This window comes from Balaenoptera borealis, assembly GCF_965194805.1.
Source record: "Balaenoptera borealis genome assembly, chromosome: 12".
NCBI classification, from domain to species: Eukaryota; Metazoa; Chordata; class Mammalia; order Artiodactyla; family Balaenopteridae; genus Balaenoptera; species Balaenoptera borealis.
The window spans coordinates 46,201,060-46,227,020 of record NC_138869.1 but is presented as its reverse complement, the minus strand read 5'-3'; the positions used below and the strand labels follow the sequence as shown (position 1 = coordinate 46,227,020).

General features: G+C 50.0%; 2 protein-coding genes across 6 annotated transcripts in view; one reads left to right on the top strand and one right to left on the bottom strand.

The window, feature by feature from the left end:
- Window positions 1–686, bottom strand: part of LOC309608113 (uncharacterized protein) — a gene marked incomplete at its 5' end in the record, with an annotated part of 79,062 nt that extends 78,376 nt beyond the window's left edge. Inside the window, one exon of one of the 4 annotated variants that reach the window (XR_014232645.1) lies at window positions 208–330. Coding sequence is in view for 1 of the 4 variants with exons in the window: in XM_082347507.1 (XP_082203633.1) it covers window positions 91–686 (596 nt within the window). Of the gene's footprint in view, window positions 1–90 lie in introns of all 4 variants that reach the window. The other 3 variants (XR_014232646.1, XR_014232647.1, XM_082347507.1) reach the window with 3 other exon arrangements.
- The window catches only part of LIMD1 (LIM domain containing 1), a 74,567-nt gene continuing 49,200 nt past the window's right edge, over window positions 595–25,961 (top strand). Inside the window, exon 1 of one of the 2 annotated variants that reach the window (XR_014232637.1) lies at window positions 595–2,699. Coding sequence is in view for 1 of the 2 variants with exons in the window: in XM_082347381.1 (XP_082203507.1) it covers window positions 1,313–2,699 (1,387 nt within the window). In the remaining variant the exon portion in view is untranslated. The remainder of the gene's footprint in view (window positions 2,700–25,961) is intronic. The other variant, XM_082347381.1, reaches the window with a different exon arrangement.

Here is a 25,961-nt window from a genome sequence, read left to right as displayed (position 1 = left end):
CCCCTTTCAGAGGACTTGGGCTCGCATCCACGCTTTGCTGGTCACGATGGCATCTTGGACACTTCCCCCTCGGTGCCTCAGTCTCCCTACCTGTCTAGGAGGACTTGGGCCAGCCCACGGTGACACCCTGGGTCGCCAATCCTGCATCCCTGTGTAGGGTGGAGGGTACGGCTGGGGCAGAGGCGGCACAAGGGGTTGGCTTCCCACCTGGGAAACTGAGGCACGGTGGGGAGAGAAGCGCGCGCCCTCCAGACTCCCGCAAACTCCAAGCGGCACGTCTCGTCTCCACGCAAGCTGTCCAGGCCGCCTGCCAGCCGTCTCCACGGAGTGGCCCCCGCCCAGCCCTGCCCGAGGACCGGAGCTGGGCCGGGCTTCTCAGGGGGCCGCAGCGGCGGCGGGGAACTCGGCGCCATCCCCGGGCTCGAGCGCTGGAAGAGGCGCGCGGGACACACCTCCAGGTTCCCCAGACCGGTCGGGCGCAGGCCTGCCCAGGGGCGCCAGCCTCTGCGCGCGCCGACCCCGCCCCTTGCCGGCGCCCCCGCCCCTCGGCCTCCTCCTCCGCCTCCGCCTCTTCGCAGGCCCGCGACGTGCCCGGCCGGCGACCGAGCTGCAGGGACGGCGTCCGGCGCGCTCACTTCCGCGTCCCGCCGCCCTCCGGTCCGCGCGCGCCCAGCCACCGCCGCCATCGGACAATAGGCCGCCCGCCCGGCTGCCGTGAACTTCCTGCCGGGGCCCGGCCGGCCCGTGTGCCCCGGGCCCTGATCTCTCTCCGCGCCGGCCAGGATCGCAGCTCCGCGCCACCAGGGAAAGCAGCGGAGGACCGAGCGCCCGGGACGTTCCAGCGCCTCCCGCCGCCGCGCCTTTGCTCCGGCCCGGCGGGTCCGCGGCCTCTGCGCTCTTCGCTCTGAGCGACTTAACCCCGTCCAGCGGCTGCTGCCTTGTGGGTTTCCGAGTTTGGTTGCTTAAGGAGGATGTGATTTTTTCACCCCCCTTATTTCTTTTTCCTTTTATGATTTGAAACAGAGAAAAGAACTCACAGCCAGCTCGGACAGCGAAGCGCCACCAGCTGCCCCCACGTGGACACCTCTGAGAGGAAAGGGAATTGGAAGCAAACTTGGTCCAAGTGAGTTTGAGGCCTCACCGTCGGCTGGACTCTAAGGCCTGGGGTCATGACTCTCATGCTGGGCAGGTGGAAGGCCTTGCCTGTCCTGGGCTGGACGTGAGTCTCTGCCCTTCGCCAGCACCTCCACCGGCCCACCTCCACACACTCAATACCCAGCATCTAGGCTAGGCCCGGACACTTGTCAGCAACATGGATAAGTATGACGACCTGGGCCTGGAGGCCAGTAAATTCATTGAGGACCTGAACATGTATGAGGCCTCCAAGGATGGACTCTTCCGAGTGGACAAGGGTGCAAGCAACAACCCGGAGTTTGAGGAAACACGCAGGGTGTTTGCCACCAAGATGGCCAAAATCCACCTGCACCAGCCGCACCAGCTCTTGCAGGAGGAGACCCTGCCCAGGGGGAGCCGAGGTCCCGTGAATGGTGGGGGCCGCCTGGGCCCACAGGCCCACCGGGAAGCTGATGGGGGCAGCAAGGTGACGGGGGATGGCGCTGCAAAGCCTCCTCTTGCTGCCTCGACAGTGGCCCCTGGGACAGCCACAACCATCGCGGCTGGGCAGCCCTTGTCCCCACCCCAGGAACAGAGGGCCAAGCTGTGTGTCCGTGGCGCGAGGCAAGGCAGCCAGGACTGTGGCTCCAAGGAGAGCGTGGCGAGTTCTGAGATGTCTGCTTTCCATCGGCCGGGCCCCTGTGAGGATCCTTCCTGCCTCACCCACGGAGACTATTATGACAACCTCTTTTTGGCAAGCCCCAGCTGGGGCGATGAACCAGCAGTGTCCCCCAGCATCAGGCTGGGTGTAGGAAGTGGGTGGTCTGGCACGCCAGGGAGTGGCCCGCCACTGTCCACACCCTCCAGGGACCATCACCTATACCAGCTGCAGCTTTCCCCGAGCTCCAGCAGGTCATTGCAGAGCAGCCAGGATGGTGGTGTTGGTGGCCACAGCAGTGAGAAGCCAGCAGCTCTTTGGACCACCGCCTCCTCCCAGCGAGTGAGCCCTGGCCTCCCCTCCCCAGGCCCAGAGAACGGGGCCCTACCGAGACCTGCTCAGCCCAGGACCCCTTCTTTCTCAGCGCCCCTGGCCCTGAACCGCTCCAGTCAGGGACCTCTTCCAAGAACAAACTCGGGGGTAGGGAGTGAGGTTTCAGGCATGATGCCCAAACCCACTGTGGACCCTCAACCCTGGTTCCAGGATGGCCCCAAATCTTACCTCTCTAGCTCTGCCCCTTCATCCTCGCTAGCCAGCATGGACAATATGCAGCTGGGTGCAGTCCCTGGGCCGGGTCCCAAGCCTGGCTGTACAGACGCTGGCGCTGGTCCCAAGCTCAGCCTTGTCCATCCAGTGATGTCCACCCTGCCTGAGTTATCTTGTAAAGAAAGTCCCTCTGGCTGGTCCTCTGATGGCAGCCTGGGGCCTGTGCTCCCAGAGAGCCCCGGTTCCCCCAGGGTGAGACTGCCCTGCCAGACCCTCATCCCGGGCCCTGAGCTTGGACCCACGGCTGCCGAATTGAAATTAGAAGCCCTCACCCAGCGTCTGGAGCGTGAGATGGATGCTCACCCGAAGGCCGATTACTTTGGTGAGTGAGAGACGGGTGCGACTGCCCATGGTGGGTGATGGAGTCCCTGCATTTGGGCATTTGGGGGAAGTGCCCCCCACCAGGGATGCTGTAGCTCTCCTTGAGTGGCCTGCCTTTTTGTGTGTGTGTGTGTTCCTCTTTCAGCTGCTTCTTCTGAAACTTGAAAAGAAACTTGAAAGTATCCCTAGGCAGAAAGCGGATCTTGCAGCCGGGGGTTACCCATGTGCGAAGGGCGGGATTACTCATGACTGTTCCCCCAAAAGGGAAATGCTGTGATTTTGGATTTCAAAGGTTTTGGGGGTGACTTAGAGCCTCTCTCAGTGACCGGCTCAGGCAGGACTTGAATGGGCTTCTTAGGTCCAGGTACCCTGTGAGTGTTCCGTCTGTAGTTGGCTGGGCCAGGTGGCTCTGGCTGTTTGAGGACTAGTGGTCGGGCAGGGGCTCTCTGCGGCTCCCTGTGTGCGCGCGTGTCTGCCTGCAGGTTCTGTGTTCAATTGAGGGAGGTGAAACACTGACATGGAAGGCTTTGTTCTAGAGCAGTAGTTCTCAAAGTGTAGTTTGGACCCTTAGCCTGGGAACTAGTTAGAAATGCAAATTCTTAGGCCGCACCCCAGACCTACGGCATCAGAAACTGTGGGGTGGGTGGGACCCAGCAATCGGCATTTTCACAAGCCAGCCCGGGATCCTGACCTTCTGGGAAATTTGAGACCTGTGCATTAGGTACCTTCTAACTCAGGACCCGCTGCCCCCACTCCCCCCACCCACCCAGCCCCGGCTTCCAGCTGGCAGCCAGGTTACACCCCCAGTCGTGGCTCCCAAGAGGATGGAAGATGCTTCTTGCTGGTTTCACTCCAACTTGCAAGTTTTGTTTTCTTCTCTTTTAAAGCACAAACTCTTGGAGACTGCTAGCTTCAGCTTTTTTCTCCTCACAGGGTTTGGAGGCAGCAGGAAAGCAGTGATATGCTTCTGTTGAGTAATGATGTAGCCGTCTCATAGGAGAGCTAACTAGAAAGACAGCCTATACTTTTAGAAGAGTCTGAGGGTTGGTTTTATTTTATTTTATTTTTTCATTTTTGAACTCTGCACAACTGAGGTCACGATTTCCCCACATGAGGCCTGTGAGCCCTGGGAAGCTGAGTGTCGCTGGGGTGGCAGCTCTGCCAGGCAGGGTCCGGGAAGGCCCTGGACATGGAGGGTGACCGGCTTGCTCCTTTCCGTCTGCCTCATTCTGCGTCAGTGAGTGATTCTGTCCCAAGGTGCTTGGAGGGTTGGGGTCCGAGGCACTCAAGCTAGCACTGTGTTCTCGCTTCTCATGAGAGCCTCGCAGGAACAGCTCTCACACCACCCTGGGCAGTCAGAGGTCGGGGTGACTGTTTACTGGCTTATGTTTTAGGGCACCCTCTTACTGTGAACTGTTTACTGGTTTATGTTTTAGAGCACATAGCACCCTCTTACTCTGAACCATCTCTTCTCCTTTGCAAATCCCCCACTTTGGGAATAACACTTGGCTGGAAAAACTGTGGGTTTTTTTAGTTCAAACTGTTGTTGAATTTTTTTCTTCCAGTTTTATTGAGATATAATTGACACAGCATTGTATTAGTTTAAGGTGTACAGCATAATGATTTGATTTACATGCATCATGAAGTGATGATCACAATAAGGTTAGTGACCATCCATCGTCTCATATAGGTACAAATTAAAGAAATAGGAAAAAAATACTTCTTCCTTGTGATGAGAACTCAGGAGTTACTCTCTTAACTTTCATCTGTAACACACAGCAGAGTTAATTATATTTATCATGTTATACATTACACCCCTACTACTTATATACCTTATAACTGGAAGTTTATACCTTTGACTGCCTTTGTTCAATTCCCCCTCTGCCGCTCCACCCCCCTCCCACCTCTGGTAGCCACAAATCTTATCTCTTTTTCTATGAGTTTGTTTTTGAAGTATAATTGACCTACAACACTATGTTAGTTCCTATTACACAACACAGTGATTCGGTATTTCTGTACATTTCAAACTGATCACCACGATAAGCCTAGTTACGATATGTCACCTTACAAAGATAGTATGTAGTTATTGACTATATTCCCCACACTGTACATTTCATACCCATGACTCATTTGTTTTGCAACTGGAAGTTTGTACCTCTTTCCCTCACCTATTTCTTTCCTTCCCTACCCCTCTCCCCTCAGGCAACCACCTGTTTGTATCTATAACTCTGTTTATGTTTTGTTGTGTTTGTTCACTTGTGTTGTTTTTTTAGATTCCACATACACATGAAATACAGTATTTATCTTGAATTTTTAATTCAAGCTCATTAAACAACAAAACAGCAGTTTTATTTTTTCAGGGAGGCAAGTTTATACACTGCCTCAGAGCAGAGATACTGGCTAACACTAGCCATTCATTTAGCCCATATTTATTGAGTGCCTACTTTGGGCCATGGGGTACATAATGAATGGGACAGACAGAAACCCCTGCTTCCCCAGAGCAGACAGTGCAATAGAGGGAGACAGGAGATGAACAAAATAAATAAGCAAGTATGAGGGAGAGAAATAGGAAGAGGAGAGGATGGAGCTTCCGGGCAGGGAGTGGCAGGGAGGTTTCTGGTTTTAAATCAGGTGGTCAGGGAAGATCCCATCGAGAAGGTGGCATTGGAGCTAGGCTTGAAGGAGGCAAGGGGGTGAACCCTGAGTCCGAGTCTGCCCAGGGAAAGGGCGTTCCCAGCAGGGCAGACGGCAAGAGCAGAGGCCCCGGGACCTGGGCCGTGCCAGGCAATGTGCTAGACACTGTTTAATTTACTCATGTAATCTTAGGAAGCCCATTTCACCAACCTGGAAACTGAAGCTCAGAGAGGTTAGATTATTGATCCCAGGTCTCACAGGGGGGACTGGGTGTAGCTGGGTCTGAGCCCCACAGTTGGGGCTCCCTGCCCATTCTTCTAACCAGCATTGCCCAGCTGCCTCCCAAGCACAGATGTGAAAGCCTGCTTTATTTATCTATTTATTTTTATGGTTGTTTTTTCCTTAAATGAGGTGAACTTCCTATAACATAAAATTAATCATTTTAATTAATTTGGAATTAATTTAAAAAGTAATGAGTGGCATTTAGCGCGTTCGCCATGTTGTGCAAACACCATCCCTATCTAGTTGCAAAACATTTTTATCACCCCCAGAGGAAACCCACCCCCATAAATCAGTTGCTTCCCAATCCTCCAACTCTCCCAGCCCCTGGCAACTGCCAATGTACATTCTCTCTCTCTGGCTTTACCTATTCTGGATATTGCATATAGAGGGAATCATATTTAAGTTATTTTTTGACTAAGCATTACATTCACATGTAGAATATTCAAAAGACACAAAAACACATAGAGTGAAAAATTAGTCTCTTTCTCACCCCGGTTTCTAGCCGAGCATCCTGGTGTGATGAGTGTATATGTGTGTGTACCTCTCTGTGGGCCTGCTGTCCACCTGCTCTTTGCCTTTCCCTCTGAACAGTGCGTCTTGGCAGCTGTTCTGCATCAGCACGCGTTGAGTTGGCTCAGTGTCACCCTCTGTGGATGTGCCCCAGGTCACGTAAGCAGCCTCATGGTGGACTTCAGAAGGGCCAGCTGCAAGGTGAAAGCCTAGCTTTGTGACAGACTCCCGGGGGCGGGGCGGGGGGTAGGTTGCAGGGCTGGGGGCTTTGTGGCCTTTAAATGTTGCCTAGTTGCCCTCCGCAGAGGTCATGCCAGGGACCCCACTGCCCATCATATAGGAGAGGGCCTGCCCCCACCTGCTTTGGCAGCTGAGCTTCCAGCCGCTCTAACGGGACTGGCCACGTGGCCAAGGAGGGCGTCTCTCCTCTGAGCACCTGGCCGTCAGTGTGTGGCCCAGCCCTGCTGTGGGACCTTGAACAAACTGTCCCTTCCAGGCCTCCCCGCTCATCCACAGTACGAGGCTTTTGGCTGGTTGAGGGGCTCACATCGGCAGATGTCTTTCCCTTCTCTAGATCTGGTGTTACTTGAAAGATTTTGTCTGTCCAACGCACTGCATTTATTACATAAGGATGAAATTTTACTTCTGAATAGAAGAATATCTATGGATACAGGGCTCTTGCCAGAGAGAATCAGGGTAATATTAACAGTCATCATCACAGTCGGTGTAATTCTAGCCAGAAGCAAAGCAAAGTTGATGTTTGGGTTGCTTACCTGGACCCCTTCCTGGGCATTTGACCTTGTGGGAAGAGCTTGTGGATCCCTGCTGCCACCTTGGAGGACACTTAGGTTTGAAGACACCTCAGTGTCCAGTTATTGATCAGCTTATCACTGAGGACTCTTCTGGCACTTTCCAAGGCCAGGTCTCTGTGGCTTCGGGACAGTTTGGTCCCAGGGAAGCATTTCTTCCCCCTCTTTCTTCTCCCATGTTCCTCTGGGGCCTCTTTGTGTCTTCCTGTCCTTGAGGAAAGAGTTAAGAGCAAACTCTTGATGCTTCTTAGAGAACACTGTTGGGTTTCCACCTCCCTGGGCCTTGCGCTCAGAAGGTGCCCCCCCGTGTGGTTGTTTTCACACCACTGTGTTCCCTGCAGAGGAAGTGAAGAGGCCCTCGTGCCGTTTGTTTACTCTCGCCCCTCTTTTCTTCCACGGTAGCCATCTGTTGTCCTCACGCTGGTCGTCTCCCCCCTTTCTAAGGAAAAAGGACACAAATAAACCACCTGCCACAGGCTGGGTTTCCCGGGAAGCTGACTCTGAGACAGAGTCTAGCGTGCAGGGGGCTGACTAAGGGTGCTATTGGGACCCTAACTGTGGAGAAACAGCGCACAGTTGAGAAGTAGCGCACAGTTGAGAAACTAAGGCCGTGACGTGCTCAGGACCACACAGGTGTCCGCGGTGGTGCTGCCACACCAGGTGGGGCTCTGACCGCTCGCACGGGAGAACTAGGTGGTCTTTCGGGGCTGAACTGGATGTTCTCCGTTTGCCCCTCCAGATTCACTCTCCGCCCAGCTGCTGCGGGGGCATCAGTGGCCTCCCTGCCCTTTCCAGGCCTTCTTCCCCATGGTCAGGACTCTGGACCTGCAGCCCCCGGCTCCTTGCCTCCGTGCTGTGTGTGGGTCTGGGGGACCAGGCACTGCTAGTGCCACCCACAAGAGCCACACTCTGTGAGGCACCAGCGGGGTGGCGAGGCAAGAGGGAGCTCGTTTCAGGGTCTCTGTCACCCAGCAAGTGGACGGACGGGCCCTTCTCCACCTGCATGGAGAGAGAAGCACCTGGCTCTGTCTTTAGTTTTCCTGTCTTGGGTGGACATTCCTGCTGCAGTATTTGAACTCAGAAAACTGCAACGGCAGACCTGCCTTAGCCTGAGAGCCTGAGAACAAGTGTGACTCCTTCTGGGGATGGTCCTGCCCTGCCAGGGACCAGGGAGCCTGTCACACTTGATTTCATTTTACTAGCAACGCAGGAGGTGAAAAAAGCAGTCCAGACAAGGAACCCGTAAATGTCCTATCTGCTCCCTCCCATTGGACAGTCTCTTCAACATCGAGCTGCGTGTTGTCTTAATGACCTTTTAAGCACGTCTTATCTGACTTTATTAGCAACAGATGCTTGAAATATGGGGCTTAAGTCCAGCCTTGAATGAAAAATTGAGGGTGATTTTCAGAGCATTTGTCATATAAAAGGAAACAACATGGGCCAATCCTGTAGAAGAGGGGCCCCTCCAGAATTCAGGACAGGGGCCTGTGTGCACCCCAGAGGCCCTGCTTACCCCCCAGATACCAGGCATTGCAGTAAACCCAAACCAAGTGCTGAAGTAGCAGAAGGGGGCAGAAGATCATTAACCATCTGGCCCTGTCTGAGTATCTGGCATGACCAAGTGTGGGGACTTCTGCCCACATTCCTTTTGGAGACATGGTGCCATAATTTGGACCTGCTGAATCCAGGCTTCTATAGCCTTGGAAGTAAATTTCTGATCCTTTGGTAACTTTTGTAAATGACACTCAAGAATCCAATTCTGGGCTTCCCAGGTGGTGCAGTGGTTAAGAATTCACCTGCCAATGCAGGGGACACGGGTTCGAGCCCTGGTCCGGGAAGATCCCACATGCCGCGGAGCAACTAAGCCCGTGCGCCGCAACTACTGAGCCTGTGCTCTAGAGCCCATGAGCCACAACTACTGAAGCCCGCGCGCCTAGAGCCCGTGCTCTGCAACAAGAGAAGCCACCGCAATGAGAAGCCTGCGCACCACAACGAAGAGTAGCCCCCGCTCACGGCAACTAGAGAAAGCCCGTGCGCAGCAACGAAGACCCAATGCAGCCAAAAATAAATAAATTTATAAAAAAAAAAAAAAAGAATCCAATTCTGCCTGTCTAGCCCAGCCGGGGTGCACCCTGAGACATGGGGATTCCCAGCTGTTTAGAAATTGGGTAGCTTATGTGCATGTTTTTTTGTGGGCCAGGTAATCTTCCCCTCAAAACCAGGAAGGTATATATTTTAAATTTTTATTGGTGTATAGTATACATATACTGTAGATGCTCACAAAGTGAAGACACGCAGCACTCAGATCAAAGCACAGAGCATGACCAGCACCCAAGAAGCCCCCTGCCGTGTGCCCCCTTACAGTCACCACTACCCGCCGGGGATAGTTGTGACTTCTGACTGCAAACATGAGGGTTTTTTAAAAATATATTTATTTATTTATTTGGCTGTGTTGGGTCTTAGTTGTGGCACACGGGATCTTTCTTTTTTAAGTTGTGCACGCTGGATCTTCAGTTGCGGCATGCCTGCGGGATCTAGTTTCCTGACCAGGGATCGAACTCTGGCCCCCTGCATTGGGAGCACGGAGTCTTAACCACTGGACCACCAGGGAAGTCCCCAAACATGAGTTTCTGAGCAATTGTGTGGTTTGAAGTAACTTCTGAAACCTTGAGATAATTAAAAAACCTTTCATGGCAGGTTTTTGGATGGATGGAGAGCGCGTGGCTGATCAGAGTGCAGCTGAGGCTGGGACAGCAAGGAGTGGGTGCTGTCAGCGGGGCCATCCAGCTCTCTCTGTACCAGTGGCTGCTCCCCTGTGGTCAGTGGTCAGGGCTCCTACACTGTTTTGGTCCTCTGTGTTCTCTGAAGGGATGGACTTTTCATCATACGCTTTAGCCCTGTCCCTACTGCCCGCTCTCCCCACAGGATTTCTCTTCTGAGATTTCGGGGTAGGGGGACGATCAGCAACCCCTACAGTTCATTCAGAGTGATTCATCTGTTCACTGGGTCCACGTGTCGGCGAGGCGCGCGTGCCCACTCCCCGCTGTGCTCTTAGCACTGGGCTTGGAAGGACACTGGAGGGTCAGACTCAGCCCTTGCACTTGGAGTGACAGCCCCTCTTCTGTCACCCCGGCCTCAGGCCTGCACTCGGGGTGTCCCCCCAACCCCGCCATGATCACCGACTTCTGTCGCACTGGCCTCATTGCTCGTCCCTGAGCTTATGGAGTTCTTTCCCACCACAGGGCCCTTGCCCTTGCTCTTCCCCAGCCCACGTCCTCTGGCCAGCGCGGTGCTGCCCCCTGCCATCCCCCTCGGGGTGGCGGGTCTCCAGCTGTAGCCCTGGCCAGTCCTGACAGCCGTTTCCCACGGCAGCTGCCTCATCCCATCAGGCTGTCTTTCTGAGGTTCTCCCTCCTCGGAATGTTTCTGCTCTGTTCCTCTGTGACCAGGAAAAAATGTCTTGTTTTTTCCATCTGATTTTCCTGCTCTTTCCATTCATAATGCAGAACATTGAATTGACCTTTTGACATGACTGTTCTTGCCAGAGGTTTTTTTAAAAAAGTTATGTTTCTTTACATCTCTGGATTTATGGCTCCCGCTCAGGAGGAGGAACTGTGGAAGAAATGCATCATGTGTTTGGGAGTGAGGCAACCAGGTGTTCTGGGCCCGAGCCTACCAACAGCCCCAGGTGTGATGTGGGGCTGCTTGCTCTTCCTCTGTGCTGAGCCAGGGCCACCTCTGAGGGCTCTTCCTAACCCAGAGTGCTCTGGCTGTGGGTACAATCGGATGCCTGATTTTAGCTGATCGAGTAACAGGGGACTGGGCAGCAGTATTGTCCACAGTGGCGAGAACCCGGAAAGGCAGAGGGCTGAATGGCCTAGCATCTCATCTCCCTTCCAGGCCTCTACAGAATTAAAAAAGAACTTTTATGTTTGTTTAGTTACAGTTACATTTTCACTTGTAAGCGGTAATCATTTTTACTGTAGGTATTCTGGAAAATACATACAGTTAAAACAAGAACCATGAATCACTGACATGCCTGCCACCCTTAGAATAATCAGTGTTAAGATTTTCTGCAGAAAGTTTCCAGTCCCAAATAGTGGCCGGAGCCCGCGGTGATGCAGGCTGCGTGATGTGCTGTGGTTCTTGGCTCTTTGGCCAGATGTAGAAGCGTTTACTGAGCTAGAAGCCAGTTTGCTCTGCGGTGTGTCTGATGAAAGTGAGATTAGGAAGGACTGAAGATTTCCTGTAGGAAACAGCCACACATGGGGAGCCACTGATATTACGGGGGTCACCCACCCTAGAGGCCTTTTTTTTTTAATAAATTTATTTATTTTATTTATTTATTTTTGGCTGCATTGCGTCTTCGTTGCTGCGCGCGGGCTTTCTCTAGTTGCAGCAAGCGGGGGCTACTCTTCATTGCGGTGTGTGGGCTTCTCATTGCGGTGGCTTCTTTTGTTGTGGAGCACGGGCTCTAGGCACGCGGGCTTCAGTAGTTGTGGCACAAGGCCTCAGTAGTTGTGGCTCTCATGGGCTTAGTTGCTCTGTGGCATGTGGGATCTTCCTGGATCAGGGATCGAACCCGTGTCCCCTGCATTGGCAGGTGGATTCTTAACCACTGCAGCACCAGGGAAGTCCCTCTAGAGGCCTTTTGAGACTCTCATTCTAATTAAACTTGGGGTCCCTAGTGTGGGGGACAGCTGGGAGCACTGGCCATGGGGCTCACTGAGCTTGTTTTGCTGGCATATCCCAGGACATCTCCGAGGGCTCTTGCAGTACCCTCAGCGTTTCTGGGTCTCAGGCTTGAAATGGGACAGTGGCCTTGGGGCCTGGCACTGTCAGGGCCCCAGATCGTGGGGCTGGGTGGTTGTCTGTTGAAGGAATGGAGGGGCCTCAGTTAAGGTGTGGAGGGGGAAGAGGAAGGGATGTTTAGCTGGGGTTACAGCTCTGAGATAGTTTTGCTAAAACTTATTGAGCAAGTTGCTCCGTGTCAGGCACTTTGCTAATCATCTCACACGCATTAACTTGTTTAATCCTTCCAACAACCCTGTTTTATGATCCCCATTTTATAGACGGGGAAACTGAGGTACAAAGAACAGAACCTAAGTAACCTGCCTAATGCATTTATGAAGGAGCTTTGCTGAGTCCAGGATCCTGACCGCCGTGCTGCGCTGGCTCAGAGCTCCTGGGAGCACAGTAGCTTTCTGACAAGAGGGACCCCAGAGGGCATTGTGGCTATGAGTAAATCAGGCCTGAGGTCTCCCGCTTCTCTGGTGGAGCAATGAGGAAGGCAGGCCGTGGATGGCTGCCCAAGCTGGCTAGAGGGGCGGATCCCACTCTTGCAGCTAGGAGTGCACCCAGGTTCATCTTCAAGCCAGGAGCCTGGGCTTGTACCAGCCCCTCCCTGCCGGGCAGTGACAGAATCGTGGAGGCTCAGAGGCACATACATGGGCCGCGTAGGGGCCTTGACTGCCCACAGCCTCTTGGCCCTTGACTTCTCCTGTTCCCCTGAAGGGCGTTGGTTAGGGCGAGCGGGCCATGCCCTTGGGGGTGGGGGTGCCTGTGTGACACCCACAAGGGTTGTGGGCAAGGACAGGGGTGTGCCAGCCCACACTTTCCTTGGGGGCAGCTAGGATGCCTTGGTCTAAGGGTCAGTATCAACCCCAGGCCGTGTGTGGAGATGCTCAAAACCCAGCGTTGGATGAATCTACACTCAGCGTCCATCTGGCAAACCAAACGGAAACCTTACCCTAAAACAAAACACGCTCCAAAAGTTCCCAGGCATGTCATCTGCAGGGTAGTACTTGTCACCAAATATTTATATCCATTTCGGGTTTTGTTTTTCATCTGTCCCCTCCCAGAGAAACCAGCTGGACACAGAATCTCAGGGTCACGCTGGAAGGCTGGAGACTCTCTGCCTGAGTGTTTCCGAGGGAGTATTTTAGATCCAGGTTATTTTTAAATTTTGAGAGCCACGGTGTTTAGACTTGGCCAAGTTCTTCCCTCATCTGTTTTGTTCTGTAGTTTGTCTCCGTGTGTCCCAGGGGAGTGTGGTCCGGTTACTCCCGGTCACTGGAAGTTGGTCAGGAGCGTATCGGGGCCTCTACCTTCCTTCCCCCACACACGTCTTTGTAACATATTGAAAGTTCTGGAAGCCTGCCATGATGCTGTCTGTCATTCAAGAGGAGGGGACTTCAGTTCAGCGTGGGTCTGCCCTGCCGCTGATCCTGGGAGGTGTAGTGACCCAGGTCATTCAGGACGTCGTGGACAAGGCCCCCGTCTTATAATGCAGGCCCTGAGTCAGGGTGAACCCATCACAGCAGGCTCTGGGCCCAACGGCATGTGACGGTCACCTCAGCGCGATAAGACAGTAGCAGATTGGCCTTTTGCTGCCTAGAGCTTGACAGTGGCTTCCCTGTTCTCCCAAACCTCCCCATGAGCTGAGTTAATGGCTTCCTTTCAGCAGAGTGGAGCCAAGTCGTGGCCGTGTTTGCTCACATGATGCTCAGGACTGGCCCCAGGGAGCGGGGTAGAGGTTTCCCATCTGCTGAAACATCGCCTGTTCTGTTCCCCTCTCCGGCTCCTTAGTTTGCATTGCTTCCTGCTGGTGCAGTGAGGTAGTGAATTTAGAGAGAGATGGATTTCACGGCTGGGCCCCAGGGCGTTTGCTGACAGCGTTATTGTCACATGGAACATGCTGGCAGCAGGCTCAGCAAGATGCAGGCCTGCCTGGAGATGCTTGAGGGCTGCGCCGGCTTAGACACCCTGCTTCACTTTGCTGCCCTTGGTTTCCTCACCTGACAGGGACTGGAGGTCCTGTGCTCCTTCTAATTCTGTTTCCTTTCCTGTGCTCTGAGCCTCCAGAGCCACTTTTGGATTCAGGGCTGTTGCCTGGGAGGAGACTCCTGGCTCTGAGGGTGACAGTGTTATGGAGGCAGGACCTGCTTCAGACAGTGTATGGGGGGCATGCGGGCATCAGTTGAATGGAAGCTGGTCCCTCGTTGGCTTGCAGAGAAACCAGCAACAGAGCGCAGAAGCCCGGGGAGGGAAGGACATGGAAAACAACAGACACGCCCCAGGCAGCAGGCCAGTGGGTGGTGATGGCAGGCGCTTCTCCTGGTTGGCCCACCAGGTCCCTCCGTGAGATCATGTCCCAGCAGAGGTGACTCCAAAATGCCCTTCTCCCACTAATAATGCTTGGTCATCATCGGCCTTGCTCATGAACTCAGAACTCTATTCTTTTGGGAAAAAAATGGACACTCTATGATAAAGCAGCCCTTAAGAAATAAGGAAAGTTAGGAAATAAAACCAAACACTGATTTAGTGATAAGATTCAATACACAAAACATGGGGCCTGGCCTATAGAAGTTACTCATGAACTATTTGTTGAATGAATGAATCATGGCGTGTATTTATAATGTTATGCAATGAGAGTAAAAAATAAAAATGTTTTAGTTACAATGCCCGTGGGCTGAGACGCAGTGGATGCTACAGACACAGTTGCTTTGTCACTTGTTCCCGGTGGTAGCTGTGACACGCTGTGCTGATATCTGTGCTACCCCGTCTGAGTAGAAGGATGAGCTTATTGGACAGGGACTTGGGTGACATGACAGGTGGCAGGTGGGCTAGTCTGTAAGCCTGGAGAAGTCCTGTTCCCCAGGGCAAACTTGAGACATGACCACATTTTGAGGAGGAGGGGATTTCAGTAGGACAGCATGGAACCTTGGTGTATCTCTGGATGGTTTCCTGTCTTGTGGCTGGGTGGAGCTTTGGAGTCTGTCCTGAAGCAGGGGTTGTGGGCGTGAACCTTGAGTGGGGCACTGACTTTCCTGCCAGGTTCCCAAGGCTCTCACCGACCCCCATCCCAGTCCTACCCAGACCCTTCCCCCACCTCTGTCCATCACCACTTCCAGTTCCAAGCCCAAATAGCATATTCCCTCAAGAGCCATTATGGATCGCCTACTGTATACAAGAGACTGGATTAGAATTTGTGGGGCTTCTTTTGTGCCAGACTTATTGCCTGGCCCTCTGCTGGGTGTGGGGTGTCTGTGCTGGTCACTGTTGTACCCCCAGGGCCTAGGGCAGTGCCTGGCACACAGTAGATGCTCAGTATGTACTTGAACAAATGGTGAACGCCCCGGCCAGTGGAGGGAAGGGATGTTCCCTGACGCCCTCCTGAGTGGCAGTGCTTTGAGTGGGGTGTTACCCCTGTGGTGGGCACACAGCGCCGGGCTGGCTGTCCACATCCCTCACCCTGACTGGCAGTTACTCGGAAGAACTTTCCTATGTGTGTGGAAGGTGTCTCGGGTAGCTGAGGAGTAGGGGCCCGGAAGAGGTTGGGATGCCAGGTTTGTCTGGGTGGAGACTTCACCGAGCTCCAGGGACCAGCTCAGCAGAGTCCTGGGGAAGTTTGGATGGGAGCAGGGAGATGTGCTGGCAGATGTGTTCTTAGCTGAGCAGACATTCCTGTTACACTAAAAATCAGAATTTGAGGAGCTCTTTTTTTTTTTTTTAATTTTTATTTATTTATTTATTTATTTATCTATTTATGGCTGTGTTGGGTCTTCGTTTCTGTGCGAGGGCTTTCTCTAGTTGCGGCAAGCGGGGGCCACTCTTCATCACGGTGCGCGGGCCTCTCACTATCGCGGCCTCTCTTCTTGCGGAGCACAGGCTCCAGACGCGCAGGCTCAGTAGTTGTGGCTCACGGGCCCAGTTGCTCCGCGGCATGTGGGATCCTCCCAGACCAGGGCTCGAACCCGTGTCCCCTGCATTGGCAGGCAGATTCTCAACCACTGCGCCACCAGGGAAGCCCCTGAGGAGCTCTTTGTGGGAATGAAAAGCCATATAAGACTGGGGGCTCTGGAACTGCCCTGGGAAGACTGCTCAGGATCCTCATGCCTCAGTTTCCCCATTAGGAAAATGTGGATATAGTTGTTGTGAGGACTAAGTTAATTAGTACAATCTGTACTGGCCAGTGCGGGAGCCACAGCACAGGAGGCTACTAAGCACTTCAAGAGGTGGCTGGTTTGAGTTGAGATGTGCTATACATGTGAAATAGACTCTGGAGTTTGAAGACTTGGTATAGGGAGAAAAAAGTAAAATACCTCCTTAATATTTTTATACTGATTGTATGTTGACATGAGAATACTTTGGATATGTTGGGCTAAGTAAAATACATCATTAAAATTAGTTTCATCTGTTTTTACTTTTTAAGCGTGGCTACTTGAAAGTGTAAACTGACATGTGGCTTGCATTATTTTTCTGTTGGACGGGGCTTTGCTATATGAAGCACTTAGAACAGGCTCTGGCATGTGGTGATCATTTACTGGACAAGCACTTACAGTTAGTATTTTCTCAGAAGTATCAAAGCACCTTTACCTTTTTCCATCTGAAAGCCAAGCTCAGTTGATTCATTCAGACACACAAATGCTTAAACAGAAGGACTGTAGTTTGTCCAAAGGAGATTGATTTCATGATTGCCACCTGCACCCCCCGAACAGCCCACTGAGGCTCACGTGTGTTCTGATGGAGGAAGCAGATACTCTGGGGTCTGAAGCTGGTGTCTGCACAGGGCGTGATGGAGCAGGCGGTATCTGCAGCTGAGCCAGTTTTCCGGGACCTTAAAAGCCCCCCTCAGTTTAGCAAGTACAGGCAGAGCATCCAAAGAGATCACCCATCCCGTCTCTGTAGTTAGAGAAGTGTTTCCTGTCAAGAGGTGGGAAGTGGGCCCTTTGGGATTTGGCTCCTCTGGGGGCCCTGCCGACAGGCTGCCCACCCCGTGAGCCTCCAGCCGGGCTCTGGAGGCCTCACCTGGGCGTGCAGGAGAGTGGCCAGATCAGGGTGGCTTTCCAGGCAGCTTCCAAAGACCCAGTTATCTGGGGCTTGTTGTGAAGTAGCTGAGGCTTCCCTCTCAGGTGGCGGGGCTCAGAGAGAGTCCCTTTGTTGGCCAGCCTTACAGGTCAGTTTTAGAAGCCCAGTGGACAGGAGACGGCAGCCCCTCATCTGCCTGTGGTTGACCTGTGGCTGCCACCCTCGTTACCCATGCCTGACAGTGGGCGTGTGGGTGTGGGGAGGGCAACTCTGCCCAAGTTTACAGCCAGAGAGCAGAGGAAGCCAAGGGAAGGAAATAACATACAGTGAAATAACGTGTAGTTCGATGAGTTTTGACAAACACATGCACCCGTGTAACCCACACTCCTATCAAGACAGAGCAGTTCCACCCCCAGAAAGGTCCCTCCTGCCTCTTCCAGGCAGTGTCCATCCCCAGGCAACCCCTGTTCTGATTTTTTTTTTAATCATTTATTAGTTTTGCCTGCCCCAAAACATAATGTAAATAGATCCACGTGGTATTCATACACAGTTGATCCTCATTATTCACGGATTCTGTATATGTGAATTCGCCTGCTTGCTAAAATTTATTTGTAACCCCAGATCAATACTCACAGCACGGGCTTACCTGGTGGTGCAGTGGTTAAGAATCCGCCTGCCAGTGCAGGGGACACGGGTTCAAGCCCTGGTCCGGGAAAATCCCACATGCCGTGGAGCAACTAAGCCCATGCGCCACAACTACTGAGCCTGCGCTCTAGAGCCTGCGAGGCACAACTACTGAGCCCACATGCTGCAACTACTGAAGCCCGCACACCTCGAGCCCATGCTCCGCAACAAGAGAAGCCACTGCAATGAGAAGCCTGTGCACCGCAACGAGGAGTAGCCCCCGCTCACCGCAACTAGAGAAAGCCCGCGCCCAGCAATGAAGACCCAACGCAGCCAAAAAACAACAAAACAAATACTCACAGCACTTTGGTGATCATTTGGGAACATGTGTAGAGTGGCGAAAAATTTGAGTCACCCCACACATGTACCCCCGGCTGAGGTTGGTCTGGGAGAGGTTCTGCCTGCTTGTTTCTGCTCTCATATTGTAAACAAGTGTCCTTTTCATGGTCTATTTAGTGCAATGTGGTTTTTTGCATTTTTGTGCTCTATGTTGATGATTTCTCTGTTTAAAATGGCCCATGTGTAAAAAAATGGCTGAAGTGACATCTAGTGGTCCTAAACTTGAGAAGGCTGTGATGTGCCTTACGGAGAAAATACATGTGTTAGATAAGCTTCCTTCAGGCATGACTTACAGGGCTGTTGGCCGTGAGTTCAATGTTAATGAAGAATATATACTAAATAAGGTGTCTTTAAACAGAAATGGATAAAACAAGTTGTGTATTTTTTGATGGATGAAAACGTTGTGACCAGAGGCTCACAGGAACCTAACCTTGTGTTTCCTCTGGGAGCAGTGATTCACTATTCACTAATTTGGTATTTGCGGTGATTTTATGGAACATAACTGCCTCAAATAGCGAGAATCTACCGTAGTACTCTTTTGTCTGGCTTACTTCACTCAGGCAATGTCTGAAATTCATCTCTGTTGCCGCCTGTATCAGTGGTTGGTCCTCTTGTACTGCCGAGTAGTAGCCCATGGTATGAATACACCACAGTTTTTCTATTTCCCTGTGGAGGAACCTTGGGTTCTTTCAGTGTAGAGCCATCATGAATAAGTCTGCTGTGATCATTTGTGTGGACATATGCGCTCATTTCTCTGGGGTATGTATCTAGGAGTAGAATTTCTAGATCATACAGTAGGAGTATGTTTAACTTTTACAGCAACTGCCAGAAAGTTTCCCAGTGTGACTGTGCCATGTAACATTCCTACCAGCAGTGTGAAAGCCCTCCCATGGTTCTTTTATATATACTTAATTGAAGTATGGTTGATTTACAATATTATATTGGTTTCAGGTGCACAGCTTAGTGATCAGTATTTTAGCAGATTATACTCCATTATAAGTTATTACAAGATAATGGCTATAATTCCCTGTGCTATACTGTATATCCTTGTTGCTTATCTATTTTATACATAGTAGTTTGTATCTGTTAATCCCATACCCCTAATTTGTCCCTCCTCCCTTCCCTCTCCCCTTTGGGAGAGGGAAAACCACAGAGCAGAGACTCTGGTCTCGGTTGAGTCTAAACCACAAGTTTGTTTTCTGTATCTGTGAGTCTATTTCTGTTTTGCATATACATTCATTTGTACTATTTTGTATTATTTTTCTATATCATGAGTCTCTGTTTTGCATATCATTTATTTGTGTTGTATAATATAAGTGATATCATACAGTATTTGTCTTTCTCTATCTGACTTATTTAGCTAAGCAAAATATTCTCTAGGTCCATCCATGTTGCTGCAAATGGCAGAAGTTCATTCTTTTTTATGTCTGAGTAGTATTCCATTGTGTGTGTGTGTGTGTGTGTGTGTGTGTGTGTGTGTATATGGCACATCTTCTGTATCCACTCATCTGTTGATAGGTGATTACGTTGCTTCCATATCTTGGCTCTTGTAAATGTGCTGCTGTGAACATTGGGGTACATGTACCTTTTGGGGGTTGTTTTTTTTTTGGCCACACCACATGGCATGCGGGATCTCAGTTCCCCAACCAGGGATCGAACCGGTGCCCCCTGCAGGGGAAGCGCAGAGTCTTAACCACTGGACCGCCAGGGAAGTCCCTGCATGTACCTTTTTGAATCAGTGTTTTCATTTTCTTCAGATATATACCCAAAAGTGGAATTGCTGGATCACATGGTAGTTCTGTTTCTATATTTTTTCGGAACCTCCGTGCTGTTTTCCATAGTGGCTGCACCAGTTCTGTGGTCCTTGACTCGAGCTGGCTCAGGAGTTTCTTTGGGCTCTCTCTGCTCGTCGCTTTCTCAACCACCTGCTCTCCAAACTGGTGTTGCTTGGCTGATAACCTTCCAACTTCTTCTGTTGAAATATCGTCACAAGAGATTTTCATCCCTTTTCTGGTAGTTACTATGCTCTTGTTTTTTAAAAAATTTTGTTGAAGTGTAGTTGATTTACAATGTGTTAATTTCTTCTGTACAGCAGAGTGACTCAGTTATACACATATGCTACGAGAACTGTGTTCTCTGAAGGGTTTGATTTTTTTCACCTGCTTTCTTCTGTGTTTTTTGTCATTTTTAAAACATTTAAACAAACAGAACTAACTGTAGAAAAGTCAGAACATATAGACAAAGATAATAGTAAAAGGCACCCATCATTCTACCTAGGGATAATCACTGTTAAGACAGACTCTTTTAAACACATAGATATTTAATTTTTTAAGCATCTGAGTGAATTGAGACTTTGGTGAGGATTGTACTGGTAGAAGGCCTCTCGGTATGTCACAAAACTAGAGATCAGAAGCCAGTGAATGAGGCACTTGCCATTTCTGTTGCTTGTTGGAAGTCGTACTTCCGTTTAGTTTCTGGAACTGCCCAGGGAACTTTGTGTCACCCCAGCTACTGTCTTGACTTTTTTTGCAGGGCCAGTGGCCAGTAATTATGGAGTCTGAACCCAGAACTGGGGGCCTCTCCCCGCTCCATGCAGCAGGAAACCTTTCTTCCCTCCTGTGATCACCAGCAGCTCAGGGGGCTCAGTCTCAAGGCAGCCGGAGAAGGGTTGGCCAGTTCTGATCATCAGAAAGTCTTTCTTCTGTCTGGCCAACCGTCTTCCTGAAGATCTGACCCAATTGGCAGCCAGGTTGAGCCTGTTAAAATGACCAGGTCCTGTCACTCCTGGGCTCAGAAAAAACCTTTCATTCCCCTCTTCCCCATTCCTCACTCCCAGAATTAGAGCTATTGTCCAACTAGCCTTCCCCCTCCACATCCTCCCCTCTCCTGGTCCGTGCATGGTGGACATCACTGTTCCAAGCTCCTTCCTCTGGGTGGGTTAGTTGTTAAGGCCCTTTCCTAAAAGATGTCTTGTTCTTGGTCCCCCAGGAAACTCATGTCTGTGTGTGCCTTGCAGGTAGCTCACCTATCCTGCAGATTCTAAATGGATAGTCTTAAAAAGCAATGTTTTGTCCTTTCTCAGAAAGGGGAATGAATGGTTTACCCTGTGTTACACTCTCAGTCAAGCCTAAAAGTGATGTTAAAACCTCTGTTTGAAAACCATCGTTCCTGTGTGAGGCTCAGGACCGTTTATGAAGGAGTGATGTGCAGGGCTTTCACCCGCGCCGTCTCTCAGGCTCCCTGAAGCCCTGCAGTGCGCCCGTGACTACTTCCCCGTTTTGAAGCTGGGGGGAGTAAGCCAGAGCGATGAAATAGCTTGCCCAGGGTGGTTCACTCGCTCAGCCATAGAACCCAACAAAGCCTGCTTCCAGACTTACCCTTTGTTCTAAGGGAAATCTTTTGGTGGCACTAAAGCTGGAGACTCAACCGAGACCAGAGTCTCTGCTCCAGATTCCCCAGGGAGGGGGAGGAAGGGCAGGAAGAAGGGCTCTGTTTGGAAACTGGAGAGAGCAGACATGTCCCCTCAGCTTCAAGGTTCCACCGGCACTGTTCACTATGTCTTTGTCCTGCTCCATCGCACCCTTTTCTCGTCTTGGGTGAATGTGGATTTAAAGCATCTCTAAACTAAGCTTCGTGTTACTTCTGAGGAAAGTTCAGGACTTTATTTCTTCCTTAAAAAAACGATTTTCATTCCTGTTCCTTTCTGGTTCCACATGGTTAGCTGTGCCTGTGGCATTGGACCATCGTCTGAGGCGTCTCACTGATCTGGGGTCCCTAATCTCAGAGCTTCTCTGCACCACAGCAGTCCTCTCTGACCCAGATGTGGACTGGGCACCCCGCCTGCTGTGTTTTCCATTGTGGGGTGGATGGAGAGCAGCGGGAGGTTGGGAAAGTGCCGAGTAGGGAAATGCACGGAGCAGCCGTGTGGGCAGGAGAGGAGCCAGGGGCGGGGTGTGTGGGTTGATCCACTCATTCATTCATTCATTCATTCATTCAATGAGCAAACGTCCATTGAGCGCCCACGTGTGCTGGGCAGGAGCAGTTACCCCTCTGTGTGGTTAGAATGCAGTGGGGGAGTGGAGGGGGAGCTCAGATCTGAGTGCCTGGGGGTCCCCCACAGAAGGACTCAGGAGTTTTGTGAGGTATTTGGAGTGTGGGTGACTGTCAGGAGAGTGGCTGATATGTTTTCATTCTCAGTCTCAGGCCTGGTAGGAAATTAGGGAGGAAAACCCCTTTCCTGGAAAGGGAGGGAAGGAAATGAACTTTTATTGGGTACCTCCCATGTGCTGGGAGCAGTTGCAGGCACTTACATGATCTCAGTTAATCCTCAAAGTTACCAGTTAATCCTCAAAGTTACCCCATGAAATGTATATGTTATTAAAACTCATCTGGCAGGTGAGGAAACTGTGCTTGTGCCCAAGGTGGGATCTGAGCCCAGTGTTTATGCCCAAACCCACTCTTTCCAGATCCACCACAGGAGGGGGGCCGGGCCATCCTCAGGCTCAGCAGGAGCGGACCCTGATCCTGGGGCTGGCGATGCTCTATGTCCTGATGTGCTTGGTGTTTACACAGGAGTGCTTATTTTGGGGAAAATCATTGAGTCGTAAACCATGGGGTTTTCTTTATGCATGTTAAACTTCAGTAAAAGTGTTTTTAAAAAAACAAAAACAAAAACAAAACGCTCCCTAGAAAAGGATAATGAACTCTGTAAAGTGTTTTAGCTGCTTATCTTCTTGCCTAAATTGGTCACCAGTTGTGTGGACAATAAATGCCACCTCTTCTTTATGCTTGAACTTGGGTTGTCAGATTTAACAAATGAAAATATAGGACACCCAGTTGAATTTGAATTTCAGAGAAACAATGAATAATTTTTTTAGTGTGTAAGTATGTACCATGCAATGTTTGGGACATACTTATACTACACAATTATTCATTTACCTGAGATTCAAATTTGCACGGGATATACTTACACTAAAGAATTGCTCACTGTTTATCTAAAATTCACAGTTAACTGGGCGACTAATATTTTATCTGACAACCCTCGTTTGAGCTGAGAGCTGAAGGGGGTGAGAAATGCAACTGAGCTTCATTTGCGAAATCAGAGGATTCTGAGGCCAAAGGCAAGAAAATAATCTAGGAGAAAAGCAGGTGGGGGCAGGATGTTGGCTGGGGGATTCTGAGATGCTGGAGGGAAATTGAACCAATGTCAAGAGAGGGTTATGCAGAATAATCTGACAGGTAAGGGAGTAGTGATATAAATGCTGTACCACTCAGCCTTCAAAATGGGTTCTGCTGGAGGTTGACGTTTGTTCTAGCAGTTTATGTTTGTGCAAAGATCCTGGGAAAAATGCACAATTTTGAGCCTTCTCACAAGAAAGAGTGATGTTAGAAGTGAACTACCTTGAGAAACTGGCTTCAAAATCTGTGACAATTTGAGCAACAAAACAAATAATGATAGAAATGGATTATAACCCAGAAAATAAAATAAATATCCATGAGTCCTTACTGAAATAAGTAAATAAATGGGGAGAATTGGGGGGAAAACTCTTGTACAGAAGATCCTATTAGTGAAATGTAGAAAGAAAGATGAAGATAGAAAGGTCACCGTTTGGAAAGACCATTGTAATAATTGTTTCAGGCAAGAATCAGTGGAGGCTGAATAGTGGACAAAAATATTTGATGAAGAAAAGGGTATTTGCTTAATGTCAAAGTGTTTTCTCATAAATGTCTTAATAATTACAAAGAGAAAGTAAAACTTCACAGTGGAGAAACCTGGCAGACTCTACCTTAAGAAGAGATCAAAGTTAATCTCACCAGTAGTTAAGACGTATCAATAGCAAGTATATCCTGATATGATGTGCTGTAAAGGGCACATCATTACTTCTGGGGTGTTCCTGCCAGATACACATAACCTCAGTCTGATCATGAGAAAACATTAGACAAAACCAAAGTGAGAGACAGTGTGCAAAATAATTGACCAGTACTCTTCAAAAGTGTCAAGGTCATGTAAGACAAAGACAGATTAAGGATCTGTGTCTCATAAAAGGAGACCAAGGAGACACTTACTAAATGCAGTGGATTTAGTTCTGGCATTGGCTCCTGGTCCAAAACAAAGGGCATTAGTGGGACAGTTGTTGAAATTTGAATGAGGTCTACAGATTAGTGTGTGTGTGTGTGTGTGTGTGTGTGTGTGTATAATATATATAATATGTATTATATCAGTGTTAATTTCCTGATCTTTGGTAATTGTACTGTGGTCATACAAGAGTTAACATTTGGGAAATCTGCATGAAGGGTATATAGAAAGTCTTTGTATTACTTTTACAACTTATTGTGAGTCCAAAATCACATGAGAAGCCCCTGAAAGTGAGTGAACTTGGGGGTGGGGTGGTGGGAGCAGCACCTTTGTGCATGGGGAGGGGCTGGTTGTAGGGCTGCAGGATGCCCTGAGGAGCACTTTTCCTGTGGGTATCAGAGCGTGAGGTGGCGGATTTGCATTATATTTAAAACATTCTTTAAATCTTAAAAAAAAACCTTGTTTTTGATTATGATGGTAATGTATCTTCATTTTAGAATATATGAAGAGGTTAAAGAATAACATAAAAATCCTCCCTAACCCCTACTTCTCAGCAGTAAACGTGGACAATAATTAGTGTTCATCCTCGTGGTCATGACTTTACATGTAAATATACTCTTTAAAAAAACAGAATAGAAAACAATGTGTCCATATGCATCGTGGTCCCCTCCCCTTTTTTCATTTAACAGTGTATTGTGAACAGTTTGTGTCATAAAAGAATACTCTAGAACTGTGTTGCTCAATACATGGGATTATTTAAAATTAAAATTTAAAAATCCAATTACTTAGGTGTACTAACCACATTTCAAGGGCTCAGCAGCCACTTGAGCTGTCATATTGGACAATCCAGAATAGAACATTTTCATTATCACAGAAAAAGTTCTACTGGGTGGCACCGCTGTAGAATATGATTTTTTTAAGTTGTGTAGTATTTATTTAACTTTACGTCTTCATTCGGGTATTTATATTGTTTTCAATTATCCATGCTTAAGTGTTTTAATAATAGTTTGATGACTTTTTGTTTTTTTATAACTGCTTTACTGAGATATAATTCACATGCCATAAATCCACCCTTTGATAGTGTACAATTCAACAGCTGTTAGTATATTCACTGAGCTGTACAACCATCACCACTGTCTAATTTAGAACATCTTCATCACCCCAAAAAGAAAGCCCACCCCCATTAGCAGATGCCCCCTTGCCCCCTCTCCCCCAGTCCGAGGCAACCACTCATCTGCTTACTGTCTCTGCATATCCATTTTGGGCAGCATCTTTGATTTTTTTTCCTTGGGAAAAATTCTGTTAAATTCTTGGATCAAATGGCGTGAAGGCTTTTTAAGGCTTTCTTCTAGTTATTTGTTTACTTACCTCGCCAGGCCACATGCGGGATCTTAGTTCCCCGACCAGGGATCAAACCCACGCCCCCTGCAGTGGAAGCTCGGAGTCTTAACCACTGGACCGCCAGGGAAGTCCCATTTTTAAGGCTTTCGATATGTGGTGCCACACTGCCCTCCAGAAAGGTCGTCCACATTTATGCTTCCACTAACAGTGTACGAGAATGCCCTTTTCTCGGCACCCTCCGTGACACTCTTACTATTGTTATTATCATTGTTTTCGTCTTTGCCGCTGAGACAGTGACGAGTGGCACCCACCTTTGCATTTGGCTCCTGGGTGGAACACCTTTTCCTGTGCTGATTGGCATATTTCTATTTCAGATTAGAGTTGAGAAAGGTAACTGGGCTCTGTGCAGAGAGACTGGAAGAGGAGGAGTACGCAGGTGGGCGAGCCCAGAAGCCACAGCACAGGGTGCCCTGGAGGCTGTTGAACTCTTTCCTTCGGAGAGCGGAGGGCAGGGAATGATTCGGGCCAGGGAATGGGAGTGCGCCGGGGCAGAAGTGCCCCTGCAGGTTGTCTGGCAAGGCTAGCTAGAGCTTACGGTGGTGATTGGGAAGCTGCAAGAGAAACTTCCTTTCCCACTGCAATGAAGTGAAGCCATCGTTGGTTTTGAATAGCTTTGAGATTGAAGGAAGTAGCCTGGTGCAATGACCCCATAGCCCAGAATGGCCTTGAGTACTTCCTTTGTAGCTTGGTGAGAGTATCACCCCTTGACCTGGGAACTA